We start from the raw sequence: 18,496 nt of genomic DNA on the forward strand, positions 1-18,496 counted from the left end.
GCACTCCGCTTCATTTTTGCCACTTTAGCACAGCAATTGTCGGCAGGCGCGTATGTCCGTCGTCTTTGCCGCATAATGTCAGCGATCCACGTACCCGACTTGAAAACCCAGAAATACGATCGACAGCTACGGTATGACAGCTAACAGAATGCCGAACACTAAACAGGATTGCAAGTAACAAAAGTCGCTGTACAGTTTGTGGGCTGCAACAGGTCAAACTGCTCTCGAGAATGCCAAAGTCTGTCTTCTCCACGCAACCTCCACCGGTTGCGAAATCATTAAGAACCTTGTGCTTCCTGGTATGTGCTACCTAGCAGCGATGCATGGACCTCAACTTCTAATTTTGTTATCGCAGGCGTCGGAAGCGTGACAATTGTAGATAGCGCGGTAGTAAGCCAGAACGATATTCAGAACAACTTCTTCCTCGAACCAGACAACGCGGGCCACTCGAAAGCGTGTTCGACCGCAGCTCTCCTAAAGGAGCTTAACGACGACGTAGCTACATCCTTTGTACAAAAGGTAGCAATAGATTGCCGTTTTGCATGGACGCAGTTGGCTAATTTTTACCGCTAGTCTGTGGAAGACATTATTCACAACGACCCGGATTTCTTTGCATCTTTTGACATGATTATTGCCACGAATGTGGCAGAAAAAGAGACGATCGCATTATCCGATATTTGCGAAAAGATCAACAAGACAGTAATCTATGTGCAGTCAAGAGGTCTATGTGGTATCTTTAGAATCCAGGCACCTGAACACACGATTATCGAGACACACCCCGAAAACGTGGTTGATCTTCGCCTTGGATGTCCTTTCAAGCAGCTGTCAGCGCACGTCGATGGATACGACCTTGATAAGCTAGATCAAACTGATCACGGTCACGTTCCCTTTGTGGTCGTTATGCTCAAATACCTCAATATCTGGAAGGAAACCCACGGAGGCGAACCACCAAAAAATTACAGCGAGCGAAACGAGTTCAAAAATTTGATAAAATCTGGAATGAAAACTGCAGATGAAGAGAATTTTGAGGAGGCAATTGCAAATGTTTGGAGATTATCGTCCAGTGACACTGTCACATCCAATGTTCGTGATATCTTCCAAGACCCTGCATGCGAACACATTACAGACAAGGTAACTGTGCCGTTTTAAGAAATTATTATCGTTTGGCTAAGATGTGGAGGTTGGCAGACGAGCAACTTTTGGATTATTGCGAGAGCAGTCCGGGATTTCGTAGCAAACGAAGGTGAAGGTCAGTTACCATTGCCTGGCAAATTACCCGATATGAAATCGGATACCAAAAACTATGTACAATTGCAAAATGTGTATGTAAATATGAAAAGGAGTAGTGATATGAAAGGTAGATACGCTGACAAGCTGTTAGATATCGTGAAAAATCGTTGCAAGATCTCGAGTCAGTCAAGCAGCGAGTACACAAGCTGCTTGAGACAGTGAACTTGCCCGCCGACAGTATACCAGACAGCATGATTGAAGGGTTCTGCAAGAATGCAGCCCACATTAAAGTGATTCGATACCGTTCCTTGCGACAGGAATACACTGAACAGCGTAGTGACAAATTAAGTATGTAATTTGTGCGACGTGGTCAGTCAGGAACATGACGACTAAATTTGATATAATTTGTAGAATCCTGGCTCGAACAGGATGAAAATATCGCTTTTTACATCATCTTTAGAGCTGCCGAGAAGTTTGCACAGGAGAAGAACCGTTATCCTGGCTCACAAGGTGGAGACAACGTCGCTGATATCACACTTTTGCAGCAATTGGTAGCACCCACACTTACAGAGATGGGTGTACCTGAGGCAGAAGCCAAGGAACTTGCAACAGAGAAAACTCTAGAAAAAGCGGCGACAAACTAGTATGTATACACTGTTCTATGACAAATGGCGATGTAATGCTGACTAGGAATTTCCAAAGTGTTCGATTTGCAGATCAAGAGACGGCCAATATTGCAGCGCTCATGGGCGGTCTGGTTGCCCAAGAAGCCATTAAACTCATTACGAAGCAATATATACCAGTTAACAATACCTGCATTTTTAATGGCATTGCATCCACCAGTAAGGTGTATGAACTGTAAAAAAAATAAAAAGGAGAAAGAACGGGAATTGCCCATCAGTTTCGCTTTAACCAGCTAACGTTACACGACGCGAACAACCTCCATATGCCTCAGTCTAGCAACAATAAAGACAATGGCAAGAATGATAACACTGACTTGTTGACGTCGTCCGCCAAAGGAGCCTACTACCTGGTGCTTTTACAGTTCGCCTCGCGTATGCTCACATTTGGACTGCATCAGATTGTACTTCGCTACACGACCGCAGAAGTGCTCGGCATCGCGTCGGTCAAGTTGGAGTTGCTGCTATCGACCATTCTGTTTATATCACGAGAAGGTTTTCGATGCGCGCTGCTGCGCGGCGAAGGCGACAACGCACAGTCATCCAAGCAAGCAGAGCAAAAAGTTACCAATTTGGCGTATATACCCACAGTACTTGGTCTCGCTACGACGCTGCTGGCATGCGGATACTATCTCTATCAAATAGATGAGGCGACCGCCATCAAATACCCATTCTACCGAACATCTGTCGTGCTTTTTGGAGCAGCGGCTTTTGCCGAACTACTTGTTGAGCCTCTTTTCGTTCTGGCAATGAACCGGCTATATTTTCAACTACGCGTTTCTGTCGAAGGCGTTGCGGTGATCTCGCGGACGTTTGTCACGTTTGGTCTGACTCTCTGGGGAGCATCCACCGGCAGCAATGCATTCGGTGTCCTAGCGTTTGCCGCGGCCCAGCTCGTATTTGGGCTTACAATGGCTGCAGGATACCTCGGTTTCTTCCTCAAAAAGGTGCGACGATCCGAAATGGACGCTCGCGAGTTGTATCCTCGCAAACTGCGACGCAGCGACGATACGTAAGTTATATCGCTTCTAGGCCGATCAAAGGACGCTATTTAACGGCGTGCGATGAAACAAGAGCTGACTTCGATATTTATGTTAAAAACACAGATCATATTGGTTCGACAGCGATATGCTAACTCTGGCTACAACCTTGACGAAGCAGTCTTTGCTGAAACATATTCTCACTGAAGGCGACAAGATGCTTATTTCTGCTCTGACAACGGATGAAAATCAAGGCGTGTATGCATTTGTTGTAAATTACGGTAAGGTTTATCATTCACGACCAGATCGATTACAGAAGTAGTAATGGATCTATCATTGCAGGTTCCTTGATCGTGAGGATCCTTTTCCAGCCTCTAGAAGAAACCAGTCGCACTTTCTTTAGCAAGATTTTGGCGGATGCATCAAAGAAAGCGGACACCACCACAGCGGCTGAAGTCCTCTTGATGATCCTGCAGTTTCATATACTCCTCGGTCTACTGTTTGTCTGCTTTGCAACGAACTACACGGGAGCACTCATTGATCTGCTGGTTGGCAAAGAGTGGTCTGTGGAAAGGAACGGTCCAGCTGTCTTGGCTGTGTACTGTGCATACGTCCCAGTCATGGGCGTGAACGGTATCACCGAAGCGTTCGTGCAAGCGGTTGCCAGCAAATCCGATCTGCAAACTTTGAGTTACTACATGGTTGCGTTTTCCGCATGTTTCATGGCATCCGGCTACCTTTTCATGAGCGTACTGGACCTTGGCGCTATCGGCCTTGTCCTTGCCAATATCGTCAACCTTGGTATTCGTATAGCTTACAGTTGGTCGTATATTACAGAGTACTTTGAAAAAAGCACCGTAAAACGTCCACTCGCTGTACGAAACTGGTTCCCGCGCCTGCCGACTTTGCTCGTCTTTGTGTTATCCTGGATCGTTACGAGTTATTCGGAGCAAACTATTGGATGGCAGACGCTAAATCATAAGGTTTTACACATTGGCATTGGTGTTCTGTGCTTTCTGGTGACAGCTGGTGTAACGTAAGTCTGTATATCCACGTAAATTTGTCTGCATGCACTTACTCTAGCCGACTGTAGGGTATGGCAAGAAAAATCCTGGATTAACGACATGAGACGAATGATGAAATCTGGTAAAACAGAGTAATGATTGTAAGCGATATCTTCGCCAGCACCCATGTAACACTGATGAATTAATAAAGATAATCACAAATACATGAGATATTGATATTGGACATCTAAAAAATGCTTGCATCAACCGTTTCATACAGCAACTTATTTTTTCAATCTTAAATGCGACTCAAAGCTTTAGGTCACAAATGAGAAGTTCTTGCTATCCTTCAACATCTCAACACCTCTAGCATCACTTGCCATTGGAGTTTCTCACATGGCTTCCTCGAGAGAATAATTTATCGATCTTCATTTTCACCAACTACTCAATATAATAAAGTGCTGTTTAGTTCATCTAAATTTTTTTCAAGCAGGTTATCGATACATACGGCATAATGCCCATTTCTCCTGTCTGTAGCACCTATGAATCCGTATTTCATGCACTGAGTTCTAATACCTGCAAATGCCGACGAGATAGCTTTCATGCTGTACAGGATGGGAATGCCTTCAAATACGCATAAGTGTATCCTAAGCGTGGATTAAGCTATGGCTCTGCTCTTGGTTGCAGACTTTTGCTGCATTCGATGTGGTTGTTACATAACTTTCTCTGACAACGAACGCTCAAAAATGCTTGCGGCAGCTTTCATGCGGAGATCATCCTTCTCTACATTGCTGCCCAATGCAGCCAGAAACTTAAATGGTAGTGCTTTCCAAGGCATATACATTGGCTTTCCTTACAATCATTATAAACCTTCTTGTCAACTATAATTAGTAGAAAAAGAGGTCAGGTGACTTTCCTTTTTTGCTGTTGTCAGCAACCGCCCCCAAAACTATAAAACGTCGCTTCCCTCTCACCCTCTCCCTCTTTTCTTCCCTTGTGCCTCTGTCTTGTAATCATATCGGATAAATCTTTTGCCTTTTACTAAAGATTTCCGTGGATGCTAAGGAGGTTACCACCAATTTTTTCTTTTCTTTATCCTCCCCGACGCTAAACCCCTCGCGGGTCCTAGCTTCACGGATCTTGCGAAGCGGACCAGCTGGATACCTCTGCTCTGCAGAATATTTTGGCTGGATATCTGCTTTGCATGCACAACGGAAGCTAGTTGTCAGTTGCAGGAGGACGAGTCAGATGCGGTGTAGCTTCTGAACTGGGGACCTCGATCCTGCGCATCCTAACTTCTGATACCCTTCCCTGATCTGGGTAGGTAGCTCTGGCACGTCAACGGTTCCTTTGTTTGCTGGCTTCGTTAGACGCTTCATTCATTCCTAGCCGGGTTGGGTGGCCTGTTGCAGGACGTAAATCCCCTCAGGAAAGTGATATGAAGTTTTAAAAGAAAATGAAGAACAAAGGGAGCAGTGACCATCATAATAATAAAGCCTTTCAAGGTCGCTCTCTCTCGACTAGGTAGCATTGGGCTGCCACTTGTTTAGGGGTGGGGGAATGGGCAGAGATTAAGTGCAACGTTGGTGACTGTAGCAGTGCTGGAATCTCTTAATATTGCTCAGTTTGTCGATGTCGTAAAAACGCGCAAAGATCGTGCAAGATAATTGGGACGATGAGCATTACGGTTGGGTTGCTATCTTGGAGTGTTGCAGCAAGTTTTGGGCTTACCGACTTTGTTTCCTCGTGTTGAAACTACAATATCTTAGCTATGCGCAAAAGAATAATCTCGTATCGTATAGATTGCTTACAAAGTGTGCCGAGAACCACATCTTATTCAATCATCTGCAAACTAGCGTGAAAGAACTTGAATAGAAGGTTCACTTTTTGATTTTGTCAGTTGGATGGAAATGTACGGTGTTTCGTATTCTAAATCTTGCGCAATACATGCTTATTCAAGAAATATGAAGACCTTAATGCTTATGCCTTTGGCAAAAGCTGCCAGTAGCACCGTAATAAAAAGACGGAGTTTGGGTTATGTATAAACGTGTTCCTTCCTCAGCTAAGGACTTTCTGTAATATCTCTTCATCACTTTTAATCAATGGAGGAGTACATAACATCCACTGTTTATTCTTGATATTGCAGTTTTTCATACCGCTTCCCCTTTGAACTTGTTACTTTAATCTATGCTCAGCTTTCGCATTTGGAAGCTAAGCTTTTTCATCTTTGATCCCAGGTTGTTGTTTCGCACTTACGACCTTGCACATGACCCCGCTTGTTCATTACTGTCCAGTATTGCATTTTGATGCACGTCCCTGAATTACCATTTTAAGATCGGAGACGCAAAGAAGCCACCCTCCAGACTCGTCTGCCACGGTCAACGTTTCTTGTTTGACATGGCCACACCTGTTGCCGAGCGTGTAACATTCCTCGTTGGAGGTGCTGCGTTGGGAGCTGTCTCCTACGCCGCCTACCAAAAATATGTGCAGAAACCTCGCCCAGCAGCTGTACCTGTTCCTGTGCCTGCCGCTGCACCGCCTGCTCCCACCGCTGCTCCAGGTCGTTCTTTGAGCAACATTGAAAAGGCAAAGAGCATTCTTCCATTCGGCTTCCCCGGTATGCAGTCTACCAGAGAGGGAGAGGATTATTCAAATAAAACAAGACTTTCTAATTGATATATGTAATTTATCAGGACCTGTCAACGACCTTGTGTATCGAAGCGCCTACGTAGCATCCTACAACCGACGAGACAGAAACCCCAACTGGGTCGCCGAACATTTGACACCCGAGTCTCTCAAGCGCACTGAAGGAGTCGACCGCGGCAAATCCAACTTTCAAGAAGATCCCAATATCCCTGTTCAATTCCGTGCAAAGTTGGCCGATTATTTCAAGAGCAATTACGATCGTGGCCACATGGTACCCGCAGCCGATGTCAAGTTTGATCAGGAAGCCATGAATGAAACATTCTACTTGACCAACATTTCTCCTCAAGTCGGCGATGGATTCAACCGAGACTGTAAGTTTTTGTTTTTTATGCACCGAAAGAAGAACAAGTATATTCACGAATGCATTTTCAGACTGGGCACATGTTGAGAACTTTTGCCGTTCGCTCACAAAGTCTTTCCCTGACGTCTATGTGTTCACTGGTCCGTTGTATCTGCCGCATCAGGAGAGCGATGGCAAATTCTATGTCAAATACCAGGTTATTGGCAACCCACCGAACGTTGCTGTTCCTACCCACTTTTACAAGGTGATCTTAACTCAGCGTAACGGCCAATACAGTGTGGGCGCATTTGTCCTGCCGAACCAACCTATCCCTGACGAAGTTCCGCTTGAGAATTTCAAGGTGCCTTTGGATGCCGTTGAGCGTGGTGCTGGTCTCACGTTCTTTGACGGAATGGGTCCTGCCAAAGCAGGCTTGAAGGACTTGTGCCGCGAAACTAAATGCCAGATCGTGCTCTCCAAATTCCACGAGGCCAAGAAGAAGGGTCTCATCTCTGCATAGACAGCAAAATGTATTTAACATTACATAGATATAAGCTTTATTCGTCCTTTCTTTTTCTTTTAAAAAAAAACTTTGTACATTATGTTAACAACATCATTTGCAAGAACAAGGAAAACTATTGCAGCATCGTTCTAGAAGCACATGAATTTGCTCTTTTTGCGCATCAATTCTTCCATCCTGTCTTCGAGGATATGCCGGGCCTTTTCAGCCTTTTCTTTCAGTCGTCGCTCGCGTTCAAGTGCTTCTTCCAGTTGCTGATACTCTTCTGCGGTTTTTGTTGCTGCAGAATGTTGCTGTGTGCGTGCTTGGTCGATCTGGCTACGCAAGTTGGCAATCTCCATACTTGAGGCTTGCTTCTCGCGCGATAGTGCTTCGAGCTGCTTCTTTGCTTCACGTACAGCATGTTCTGATCGAGACAGCTGAGCTTCAAGTTTGCTGATAACTTCCTGGTGCGCCTTGACATCGCCTTCTGCAGTGCGCATCTTGCGCTGGAGGGTGGTGATAATGCGCTCGTAGCGTTCAGACGTCAGACTGTCGCCTCCATCTGAATTTATATCGCTGACGGTTGCTGTGGTCATGGAATCCTGGCGTTGGAGAGGCGTAGAAGACAAACTGCGTGCAGGCTGCATTGGTGGAGATTGTGGAGGCGGGGAGGATGGTAGGGGAGGAAGTGCAGAAGGAACAGGAGGAAGTGGGTTGGAAGGTGGCGCTGAAGGTGGAGGAAGATAGGCTGCACTGGCTGATGAAGCTCGGGCTCGCATCGTTCTCAGTAGCATTTCTGAGCGTACAGAGCTGGATGATCCACGTTTGCTGAGTTCCTCGTCAACGGTGTCGTCTCCTGGTCGATAACCGCCTGGAACAGACCGAAGCGAACCGGATTTTGGAAGTCGGGCAGGCAGGCTGTTCTGAGAGATATCACGAGGCAATTTGTGATATGGAGGAGGGGATAGGACGCGCGGCGTGCAAGGAGGTGATGATACAATGTTGGTAGCGGAATCACGGTTGCTGTTGGATGCGACGACGGTTCCTGTTGAACAAAGGTTGCTCATACTGCGTCGAGGTAGCAATGATTCCATTTCCTTCTCAAGACGATTATTCGCCGATGCCAGTCGCATTATTTCGAGCTCCAAGTTTCGTGTTTCTAGAGACATCTTGCTTCGTTGCAAGACGAGCTGTCCTTCCAAATCATGTACTTGGGAAATCAGTTGTGCGTTGTCTTCCGATAGCTGCATCACTTTTTGGACTAGGTCGGCATCTTTGACGACATAGCTGTCATCGTTAGTATCTTCACTATCCTTCTTTTGTTCTTTCTGCGCCAATGCGAGAGCATCTGAAAGCCGCGTGATGGTCGCCTCTTTTTCTGTCAGCTGTCGCTCCTTCTCTTCAAGTCGTCTCAGTAGATCCCCTTGGTCTCCGTTTAGAGACTTTTCCATGTCCCTTTTCTGCTTTTCTGCACGCTCAACATCTTGCAGTGCTCGCTCCAGACGTCGTTCGTATTCTTTCTGATCTTCCTTGACAGTGTCCTGAAGAGCTGCAATCTTGGCTTCGAGAGCAGTTATTTTGGCGATAGCGTCCTTGGATGAATCAGACATGTTGTTGCGATCCTGCAATTGCTGCTGCAAGCTGTGTAACAGTTGTTGCTTGGATGTTAGCTCGACAGACAATGCCTTTTGTTCTCTCTTGGCCGTTTCTAGCTCCCGATCAAGTTCAACAACCCGGTCCTCAATGGCTTTTCCGCGCTGCAGCTCGATGTCTGTTTGCAACTTGTCCTGCTTCATCTCGTTTATCGTTTTCTGAAACTCATCTGCTTGCGACTGGACCTTGCTCAGTTTCTCAAGCAGCTCATCCTTTTCAGCTGTTAAGTTCTCTATGAGGATTTCCTTGTCCTTCATTTCCTTGTCGTACTGAGCCTTCCAGTCCTGGAGAGTCTCCGATGTCTGATGAAGTTTGGTATCCTGCAGTCTCAAAGTTCCATCGACGTAAGAAACAAGTTGATTCAGCTGCGTGCGCTCGGCCTTGACGTGCTCGATATCTCTGGACAGGAATGCGACCTTGTCCTGTAATTGTTGGATATGTTGCTCTTTCTTGTCGCAGTTCTCTTCAAGGAGCAATATCTCTTGATCGCGTTCAGACAACTGTAGTCGCAGCGTATTTGTCAAATCCTCCATCTGCGACAGCTTGGTTTCCATGCAAGCAATGATGAGCTGCTGCTTTTCCTCAACTTGTTCCAGAGATCTAAATTCGAGACGGACTCGCTCAAGTTGTTCAACGCCAAGCTGTATTTGAGTCTGCATGCTACTTTCTTGGTCACGCATCTGTTTATCCAAGAGTCTACGCTCCTGTTTGGATTCCTTCAGCTCTTGCTCGAGCTTACTTTGGCCTACGAGGAGCGTTTCAATCGTGCCTTGGAGCGCAGCCATGGTATCTGCATCCTTTTGCTGCTTCTGCTGCAACTCTTCCGTGCGCTTCTGAGCTTTTGCAAGCGAATCTTCAAGCTGCTGTATTTGCTTGGCCTGGGCGTCGCGCAAAGCCTGCAATTCTCGGTGCAATTTGCTAACTTGGTCCAGTTGCGTCTCTAGTTTAGATACTTGGGTCGTCTTGCTGTCTAACTGCTGCTGTGCTTCCGAAAGTAGCAATCGAGACTCCTCCAGTTGCTTCTTCAAGGTAACGACGGTTTCATCCTCTAATAAATTGGCAGATGGATCAAGGTCAGCCTTGAATTTCTGCAGCAACTGTTTCAGCTCTTGGCCGTCCTTTTCATCGAGCTTGGTTTCAAGTTCTGCGACGTATCGAAGCACCATCTTCTTGTGCCGCAAGAATCTGCCCATTTGATCGAGCGCTTGCTGCTCCGAAGCGAACATGGCTTCATACTCGGCGATTTTCATGGCCTGATCCTGAAGTGCTTCGTCGGACCGTCCAAGCGCCTCCTTGGCAGCTTCGAGTTGCGATTTCAAGTCGTTGAAAATACTGTCTTCATTGGCTTTGTCTTTGAGCTTCTTCTCGACGTAATCGTTGCGTTCACGTGTCACTGCCACTTGATTTTGCAACTCTTCTACTTGTCGGCGCAGATCAACAAGTAATGCGTCTTGAACCTCCGAACTATCGGGAATCGTAATCGTAGTCCGCGTTGAACATGTCGAGATGATGTGTGGCCGCTCGCTATCCGACAGTGAAGAAGAGGACGACGACGAAGTGGAGGAAGAGGATTGGGTCGAAACCGGCACCTCTTCCTGCCGACGCTGCTGCTGTTTCGGTTCTTCTTGTCGTTGCTGCAGACCATGATCAACAAGGGATTCTGTTTCCGGGTTTGTCATGACAGCACGTTCTTTGGTGGACTTTCCATCGTCGTTGTTGTCACTCTCCGTAACAGACTGTTTGCTGACAGGCAATTTGCATACTTTTGAGACATAGTCGACGATACGCTTAGATGTAGATGCATCGTCTTGATCATCGTTCCCGATATGAATAGAAGCAGCGAGGACAAAGGTATCAAGTGGATCGGGTATCAGTGTCGATGGTGAGACGTCAATTTGCCCTTTAGATATGGCAGACAAGCTTTTGCTGACAGTATCCAGATCGCTTTCGCTTTCACAGCTCAAGTCAATAAACCGTAACTTGGACTCGGTCGTTGTCCATTTCTCATCTTCGTCTTCTTCGCTGCCACTTTGTCGAGCCTGTTTTTCCATCTGGCCGACCATGGCTTTTACGTTGAGAGAGCTAACGCGGCGTCCGACGGTGCGTGAAGATACGGCCTGTTGCGACGACGAAGGCGGCGGTGGTGGTGGCGGGCGACTCTTCTGAGGTTGCGAGCGTTTTTCTTGCATCACTGTGATGGTTAACGTCTCGGTTGATTTTTTCGCTTTTTCGAGGTATCTACGATGAATATTAGAATATTTTTTTGCTATTGTTCCCCGTTAAGCTCTGAAGTAGAAAAGAGGAAATATTTACTCTGTGAAATCTGCAATGCTGTTCACCACGATCCCGTCAGAAATACTAGTGGATACTCGCACAGTGGCCGATCTTTGAGATAAAGGACCAGGAGTGGACCCACGTCGGGGGATGCTGCTGACAGGTCGTAATCTCGTCGCGGTAGCGGACTGAGAGGGGCGTAGGTTTAGGGAAGAACGTGGTTTTCTCCCGAGTCGATCAAGCAAGATCTTTACGGCGTGCAATGCAATGTTTGCATCTGCAATACCCTAAATTTGGTATATCATCAATGACAAACTGTCGCCGCTTGATATTGCTTTTGTTGTTGCTTGCTTGCTTACATGTATCAAGACAGTGGTGTTGTGACCTATTAAGAAAAATAGGCATGCTCCGTCAGAAGACTTTGCGTCTGTGCGCGTTCACTTTTGCAACCCCCTTGCAACCCCTTATTGTTAAGAGAAATAGCTTACCATCTAATACTCGGTCAACGAGACTAGCAGGTTTCAAAACAGTATCAAATTTGTATACATTGTTGTCAATCGTTACAGTGCTGGACTCAGTGTTCTCACTGCTATTTACTATATGAAGAGCTGCGATGTATGGTGTGTTACAATCTGTCTGCTGGCTGAAATTCAGAGTCGGCAGTTACACCCACCCGCTTGAACACGTTTCATCTTTTGCTGCATATAATTATTATTTATAGTACTTGTAGCAAGCGGTAATTTGGATTGGTTCATCATTGAAAAAAAAAAAGTAAGAGAAGAAGGGATAAGGACAAGGGGAAGAAAGAAAGGATGATCAAGGAGGCCTTAATGGGCAGTTTAGGGTTAATGAATGGAGCGGGGGTGGGTGGAGTATATTCTGCGAAAATGAGGGTAACAGAACGCAAAAGAGAAGAGAGAAAAAAGAAAAGAAACAAAAGCCAAGAGAGTTGAAAACTTTAATCTCGATTCAAGATTCTAACAGCATCCTTCGAAAAGATATAACTGGCACCAGACCAAATGGTTGTACCACCTACCAGCCAACTGCGGGAAAGAAAAAAAAATTAGAACCTCCATTGGTCCCGGGTCTTCCAACAACTCTCTCCCCCTCTCGCGCGTCCGTGTATATATATACTTACTGCAATGCTGACATGTAGACGGCTGGAGGCCACGTTAATGCGGTGGATGTCAGGGACAGTCCCATGAGCAAAAGCTGCAATGCAGTGTTAACTTTGCTGATCATTGTTGGCCGAACTTCAGCTGAAGGTATTGAAAAATCGAAATATCGGACTAGCGTTTTCTTGTGCAGCGTCCAATTAAAGCATTGTTCAATCAAACTGCTTGCTTTATATGACTAAAGGCACTTACCGGTTCCGGTAATGAAATGTAGCGATAGTAAAATGCCGCAAGCACCAGACCGGCATCTCGTCCCAGGATGATGGCAGCTAGTGGTACTGGATGGAGTAGTCAATAAATATCCTGACGTTTTCTTTTTACTGTGTCTCGAAGTTCTCTTGCCACTGCTCTCTTACATGGTAACACATTGTCGGCTGCGAGTGTAACGGTCATGACCGTCATCAGAGCCTTGTCAGCCGCAGGATCTATAATGCTACCGACGACTGTCTTGAGGTTGTATCTGCGTGCGATGAATCCGTCCAACTAGCAGTCCTTTCTGAGCAAAACGTGATCTAAGAGATAATAGAAGCGAACTAACCAGGTCTGTGAAGCCCGCCAATGCAAAGATGCCTAATGCGAGTTGATAATCTTGATGCATAATTAAATATCCAATGTAGGGTGCAGATGCAAGGCGCGTGAACGTCAAAAAGTTTGGTATTGTGTATATATTTTCATGCGTTGGGATTATCTTTATATTGGCGTGAGATCCCAGGGTCGAGTTATCTTGCGAATTTGCTGTTTACCTTGGTGATAACTTTCTTTGCATTCTGTGCTTTTTGCTGCAACGCTGCTTTGCGGTCCTCACGGTTGCTGTTATTCGGTGACTTCGTTGCGATGAGCCACCGTCTGGTTTCTAGCATGCGACTACAAGCAAATCGTGTTCCCAATCGCTTGGCCCTTCGACAGCATGTTATAATGTATGCTTAAGAAACGTGTTGTTGTGGACTCCTTACCCTGGTTGACGTATTATTGACAAGCGCTGTGACAAGCATGCTGATATATTGGCCGCACAAGGTTGTACATTCGTCGTGAATCGCCGCGATGCAGCTGCCGTGTAAATTGGTCGGATACCCAGTCGTCGTAAGAGCAACATTGCAAAAGTGACAAGTTGGGCGTGGAGGGCGCCCTTTTGTTTGGGACAGGCACCCCGCGTTGACCTTTCCCGCTCGCCCGCGCTGAGGCTTGCTGCCAATTGATACCCGGCGGGAACGACCGCCCGCCTTCCTCCTACTATGTAGTTTATGAGATTCCGTGCTTCTCTTGTTCATGCTTCTGGCTCGGTTTTACGTGAGACGAAATTGTTAAAATTCCTTGTGTACATACGCAAAATATAGCACTCCCGTTGCTGTGAAGTCCACATGCTTGGAAAAAAATGAATAAGTCAAGAATTTATACGTAAAGAGGATAACTAGAAAAATATACGCCGTATGTATATGTTTGAGAATAAACGCTAAAGGCATTGGGACACTGAAGAAGAAGAAATCTAAAAGTACGTGTGTGCGCCGTCTCCGGGTACGGCAGAGGTAAAAGAAAAAGAAGGGGTAAAAGAGAGATAGAGATTTTGTGTGTATGTGCGACAGTGATAGGGCAAAGGTTTGTTACTATACTACTTTTTTCTCATAATACTTGGTTTCGTTTTTTCTGCATAGGGGACAATAAAGACTCTTCATTTCCAGAACTGCCAAGTCTTACGCTTTGATTCCTTGTCAGAAGTCGAAGATGCAGGCGATTTGGTCTATTAAAGGCAGTTAAATACTGATTCAACAAGATCTAACCATTTTAACTTACCTTGGCGTCTTTATCCTTCTTGAAAATACCAAGGATGGATTTCTTCCTCCCGAGTTTGGTGTTGGAAGATGATGGGCTTGGGTTCTTTTCGAGCTTATCCTTCAACTTGTCAGCATTCTTGCTGGACACAACAACGGGCTTTTCATCGACAGCAGGTTTAGCCGCAGGTTCTTGGACAGATTTTTCTTTGGCTGGCACTGCCGGTGGTTCTGTCGTAGCATCTGCTTTTTGCGCAGGCTCGTCTTGTTTCGTGGTGGACTCTTCCTTGACTGGCTGCTCAGCGGTGGCTGGCTGCTGCTGCTGCTTGGCAGGCTCCGTCAGCTCGACGACAGGAGTAGCAGGTTCCTCTTGCTTGGTGGCCTCTCCGACCTTTGTTTCCTCAACCACAGCTTCTGCATCCTCCTTGTTAACATCCTGGGTGAGCTCGATAGGTTTGATTTCTTGCTTTTCTTCCTCGAGCTTCTGATCTTTGTCAACCTGCTCGGCTACTTCAGGTTTGGGTTGGCCTGCAGATCCGTTCTCCTTTGTCGCGCCAGGTTCCTCCTCCTTTGGCTCAGCAGAGCCGGATGTCTTTGCTGCTCCATCCACTGCTGCTGGAGCTTCCTGGACCGAAGGAGTTTCCTTGGATTCAGCGGGAGCTTTTGGTTCTGCCTGCTTTTCTTGGGTTGTAGCTGGAGAAGGCTGCTTCTCTTCAGAAGCTGCACCATTTTCTTTGACTGCATTTTCTTCGGCAGTGGTAACGTGTTGCTGTTCGACTGGAGGAGCTGACCGGTTTCCGTCAGTCTCCTTTGATGTGACAGTCGTGACTTTATCTTGATTGGCGCCTGTCTGTTCAAGCTCCTTGTTGGCGTTCGAGTCATCCGCCTTTGCGTCTTGCGTGCCCGATCGAACATCCTGCTTTGTTTCAACGTTGGTCTCAGCAGTAGCATCAGCAGCAGCAGGAGCAGTCTTTTCAGCTTCCTCGGCGACCTTTGTCTCGGTAGAGGTTGCTGCAGGGACTGATTGTTGTAACTCCTGTTCTTTCACAGTTTGCTCCTCGTTGTTCGCAGAAGCGTTTTCCTGTGGCGTGGATTGTTGTTGTTGTTGTTGCTGCTGCTGCTGCTGTTGCTCAACTTTCTTGTCGGTAGAAGAGAGGCTGCTGCTTGAGGACGATGCGGCAGCTGCTGTCGCCTGTGTTTGATCGGGCTTGGGACCCTTCTTTTGACCCTTCTTCTTGTTGCCATTTTTGCGAGTTCCGCGGTTATTGTTTCTAGCCATATTGAATAATAGTAAAAGACGAGAAGAAAGAAGAAAGAAAAAAGGGGAAAATGAGAATAGGCGGGAAAGCTAAAGCTATTTTTTTTTTGTTTGATTGAAAAAGTCGTGAAATGGTATCGAAGCGCGTGAACTGCTTTGTTTGTAGCACTCAGTCAGTGTGCCAAAATTTTGAAAGGCCGTCCAGTTGGCGGATCATCACTGGCCTACCCTCTCCCGTCAAAAAATGGCCAACGCTGGAAACTTACCGCATTTGGACATCTGCCTGCTGCTTTTGATCTGCCACATGCACCTTGCCCCGCGCAAGTAAATCATCAAGTGCTAAAATCACTCGCGTACGACAGCGTGAAATCATTGACAGTCAACTACAGACTTTATCCTCTCTACTGATGACTTAAATAATGCAGTTGCAAGGTCATTTCTGTTGATATACACCGAGACAAACTGGGGAAGAGACTTGGCGACACGTCAACTCAGTCAATATGATCTTGGCACTAAAACCGCAACAAAGGAAAAGAATGCATTTACATTGTCAACATGCAATGTTTGACTATTAAATAAAAATAGATAAACATGCGCGGAGAAGTGCTTGCTATGGTTTTGTTGGAAACCGCAGATATGCTTGTGTTAGAAGAATGCCTTAGGGAAAACGTTCACTTAAAAAGTCATTAGCTTCATATTAATGCATAGCGGCATCAGATTATGAGCTTCTAAAGGGCTCCTTGAACACGTAACCACTCAAGATTTACCACTATGAACATGCGCTGATTAGTCACATACAGCGATAGTTTCTAAAGTTATGTACATTGATACCAAAAATATGTACTGTATTCCTCCGATGAACTTGCAAATGAAAGCGTGCCACTTAGAGACGAGATCGCGACTGTCTTCTCTAATTTCGAATATGGAAATGAAGTTCTGCAAATTGATTTTTCTGCAAGCAGTTATTGATTATACCTCCTTTTCTTTTCTTCACATTTTCATCCTTTGGCATCCTTGAGAGGAATCTCGTAACCCGAGAATTTCCAGCAGCTGATCTAGACTGAAAAGTAGCAATGGTGGTCGTTGCGCCACGATTCAATATGATTTTATTGAAGAAAGGCAAAGGGTAACAATTTAAATACTAAATGGTAGTAGGTAGTACTGGTAAAGGGACGCTAGTTAAAGGCGAACATGGCAAGCATGCACAGGAGGACTGCGAGCAGTGTGCCGCCGACGGTTGGCAGGGCGACCGCACCTTCGTTGACATGCAACATGATAGGGCGAGAGCGAAGCTGGAGAGACATGTTGTAGTCCGTGTTAGCCTTTTCAGTGACAGTCAGGTACACAGTCTCGTTAAGGCCGTGGGGTACATTCCAGTCGTACGAATCTGACAGAGTGTAGTTCAAAGCGACGCCCGTCGAGTTGCCGGACTTGATTTCGTGATCGGTAGTAATGTTAGCTGCCAACTGCGTCGCAGAAGCATCGAGCCAAACTGCAATGTCGACAGTGTAGTTTCCACTACCCATATTCTGGTAGTTGTATTGGATGCTCAGAGTTTCGCCGGGCGTGATGGTTCCATTATACTCGGGTGAGGTGATTTGAGGGCCCACCTGCGCCGTTACCAGTGATATCACCGAGACAAGGAATGCGAAAAGGAAAGGAGTGAACGAGGACATCGAAGCAAACGAAGAAAAGAGAGTATGTTGCAGCAGATCGGCGCGGCTCTGAGTATGTGTATGTATTCTTAACTTTTTCTCGTTTCACAGGCTTCTAACGCTATACCAAAGGCAGTTGGGAATCGCACATGTCCGACTCATTCACAGGCCCACCTGCTTAATTACAACCTTTCCACTTTATAGATTCGCGGCAAGTTACATTTCAATGTTCTGGGCATATCATGTGGTACTTAGAGCTACAGGATAGCGACACTTTTCTCGCAAATAGCGGAGGAGTCTGCGTCTTAGCTAAATCTGCAAGTGCTGTACTGTATTACATCCATAATTTCAGCTATCCGTCATATTTTTTAGTATCTCGCAAGCAACGTCTTGTTGCTCTATGTCAATCTGAAGATATCTACCTGCAGATACATATTTGGCCCAAGTTATGACCACTTCTTTGGATACTCCTCCAGTTCATTAGAGATATAAGGCATTGCTTGAGATGACTCTGAAGCTTCTCACTGCTTGTGATCGCACAAAGCTTCTGCAGGATACTTTTTTCGACGATATATAGCATTTAGGAGTTGTTTAGCTGCTGTATTCTATGTACATGTCTTTTTTCCAAGGTGAGCAATAGAGTTTTGTTTGACTTTTGCTCATGTCCGTGCAAAAGCAATGCTGTTAATTTTCAGTTTCAGCATTGTGCATTTTTTTTTCATCGACGAAAAATTGGCCCAGCTGAAGCTTTCGGACCGCCACCTCTTTGTTGATCGAGAACCGTTACATATAACATAATGAGGTAGGTGTTGGGCAACACAGACGCACACGACGCGTTGCACTTATGCAATGTCCTTCACTGTTGCTCATCGCTATACACTTAGCACTAGCGGCAAGCCGAAATCAGAAATGACGGAGGAGGAACTCCGTAAGCTGGAAGAGATCGAGTTCAACACTGGCCCGCTATCCGTGCTGCAGCAATCTGTCAAGAACAACAATCAGATCCTGATCAGCTGTCGAAACAACCACAAACTGCTCGCTCGTGTAAAGGCTTTCGACCGTCACTGCAACATGGTCCTTGAAAATGTAAAGGAGGTAATTACAAGAACACGCCTACACGCAATCTAGGCATAGCCCAACTGCCTTTAGAGTCACCTTACTTATGGACTTTTTATTATTATTAGATGTGGACAGAAACACCACGTACTGGCAAGGGCGCAAAAGCTAAGCCCGTCAACAAGGACCGTTTCGTTAGCAAGATGTTTCTCCGTGGAGACTCTGTTGTGCTAGGTATGCTGTGCTGTGCTGCGCATGCTGGTGCTTATGAGTGAAT

At 46.0% G+C, this 18,496-nt stretch overlaps 8 protein-coding genes across 8 annotated transcripts; 4 read left to right on the forward strand and 4 right to left on the reverse strand.

The window, feature by feature from the left end:
• Positions 1-75: 75 nt before the first annotated feature.
• Positions 76-2,092, forward strand: VTP01DRAFT_10910 (uncharacterized protein; the record flags this gene model as incomplete). Its single annotated transcript, XM_069379325.1, has 8 exons — positions 76-131; positions 196-299; positions 356-519; positions 574-1,131; positions 1,189-1,322; positions 1,382-1,578; positions 1,642-1,873; positions 1,933-2,092. 8 exons carry the CDS (start codon positions 76-78, stop codon positions 2,090-2,092), a joined length of 1,605 nt encoding a protein of 534 aa, XP_069239310.1.
• An 84-nt stretch (positions 2,093-2,176) lies between these two features.
• VTP01DRAFT_10911 (uncharacterized protein) lies at positions 2,177-4,050 on the forward strand (the record flags this gene model as incomplete). The annotated part of the gene is made up of 4 exons (XM_069379326.1): positions 2,177-2,922; positions 3,017-3,171; positions 3,233-3,926; positions 3,984-4,050. The coding sequence occupies 4 exons, from the start codon at positions 2,177-2,179 to the stop codon at positions 4,048-4,050; spliced, it is 1,662 nt and encodes a 553-aa protein (XP_069239311.1).
• Positions 4,051-6,291: 2,241 nt separating this feature from the next.
• Positions 6,292-7,400, forward strand: VTP01DRAFT_10912 (uncharacterized protein; the record flags this gene model as incomplete). Its single annotated transcript, XM_069379327.1, has 3 exons — positions 6,292-6,511; positions 6,588-6,911; positions 6,973-7,400. The coding sequence occupies 3 exons, from the start codon at positions 6,292-6,294 to the stop codon at positions 7,398-7,400; spliced, it is 972 nt and encodes a 323-aa protein (XP_069239312.1).
• A 131-nt stretch (positions 7,401-7,531) lies between these two features.
• On the reverse strand, positions 7,532-12,067 carry VTP01DRAFT_10913 (uncharacterized protein; the record flags this gene model as incomplete). Its single annotated transcript, XM_069379328.1, has 5 exons — positions 7,532-11,273; positions 11,349-11,596; positions 11,669-11,694; positions 11,798-11,917; positions 11,983-12,067. The coding sequence occupies 5 exons, from the start codon at positions 12,065-12,067 to the stop codon at positions 7,532-7,534; spliced, it is 4,221 nt and encodes a 1,406-aa protein (XP_069239313.1).
• Positions 12,068-12,267: 200 nt separating this feature from the next.
• Positions 12,268-13,577, reverse strand: VTP01DRAFT_10914 (uncharacterized protein; the record flags this gene model as incomplete). The annotated part of the gene is made up of 7 exons (XM_069379329.1): positions 12,268-12,352; positions 12,448-12,608; positions 12,677-12,762; positions 12,841-12,967; positions 13,023-13,172; positions 13,228-13,381; positions 13,438-13,577. The coding sequence occupies 7 exons, from the start codon at positions 13,575-13,577 to the stop codon at positions 12,268-12,270; spliced, it is 903 nt and encodes a 300-aa protein (XP_069239314.1).
• A 573-nt stretch (positions 13,578-14,150) lies between these two features.
• Positions 14,151-15,529, reverse strand: VTP01DRAFT_10915 (uncharacterized protein; the record flags this gene model as incomplete). Its single annotated transcript, XM_069379330.1, has 2 exons — positions 14,151-14,219; positions 14,273-15,529. The coding sequence occupies 2 exons, from the start codon at positions 15,527-15,529 to the stop codon at positions 14,151-14,153; spliced, it is 1,326 nt and encodes a 441-aa protein (XP_069239315.1).
• Positions 15,530-16,683: 1,154 nt separating this feature from the next.
• On the reverse strand, positions 16,684-17,184 carry VTP01DRAFT_10916 (uncharacterized protein; the record flags this gene model as incomplete). The annotated part of the gene is made up of 1 exon (XM_069379331.1): positions 16,684-17,184. One exon carries the CDS (start codon positions 17,182-17,184, stop codon positions 16,684-16,686), a length of 501 nt encoding a protein of 166 aa, XP_069239316.1.
• A 776-nt stretch (positions 17,185-17,960) lies between these two features.
• On the forward strand, positions 17,961-18,494 carry VTP01DRAFT_10917 (uncharacterized protein; the record flags this gene model as incomplete). Its single annotated transcript, XM_069379332.1, has 3 exons — positions 17,961-17,965; positions 18,048-18,258; positions 18,348-18,494. The coding sequence occupies 3 exons, from the start codon at positions 17,961-17,963 to the stop codon at positions 18,492-18,494; spliced, it is 363 nt and encodes a 120-aa protein (XP_069239317.1).
• Positions 18,495-18,496: the final 2 nt, after the last annotated feature.

Source organism: Rhizomucor pusillus (genome assembly GCF_041956525.1).
Source record: "Rhizomucor pusillus strain CBS 183.67 unplaced genomic scaffold VTP01scaffold_9, whole genome shotgun sequence".
NCBI classification, from domain to species: domain Eukaryota; kingdom Fungi; phylum Mucoromycota; class Mucoromycetes; order Mucorales; family Lichtheimiaceae; genus Rhizomucor; species Rhizomucor pusillus.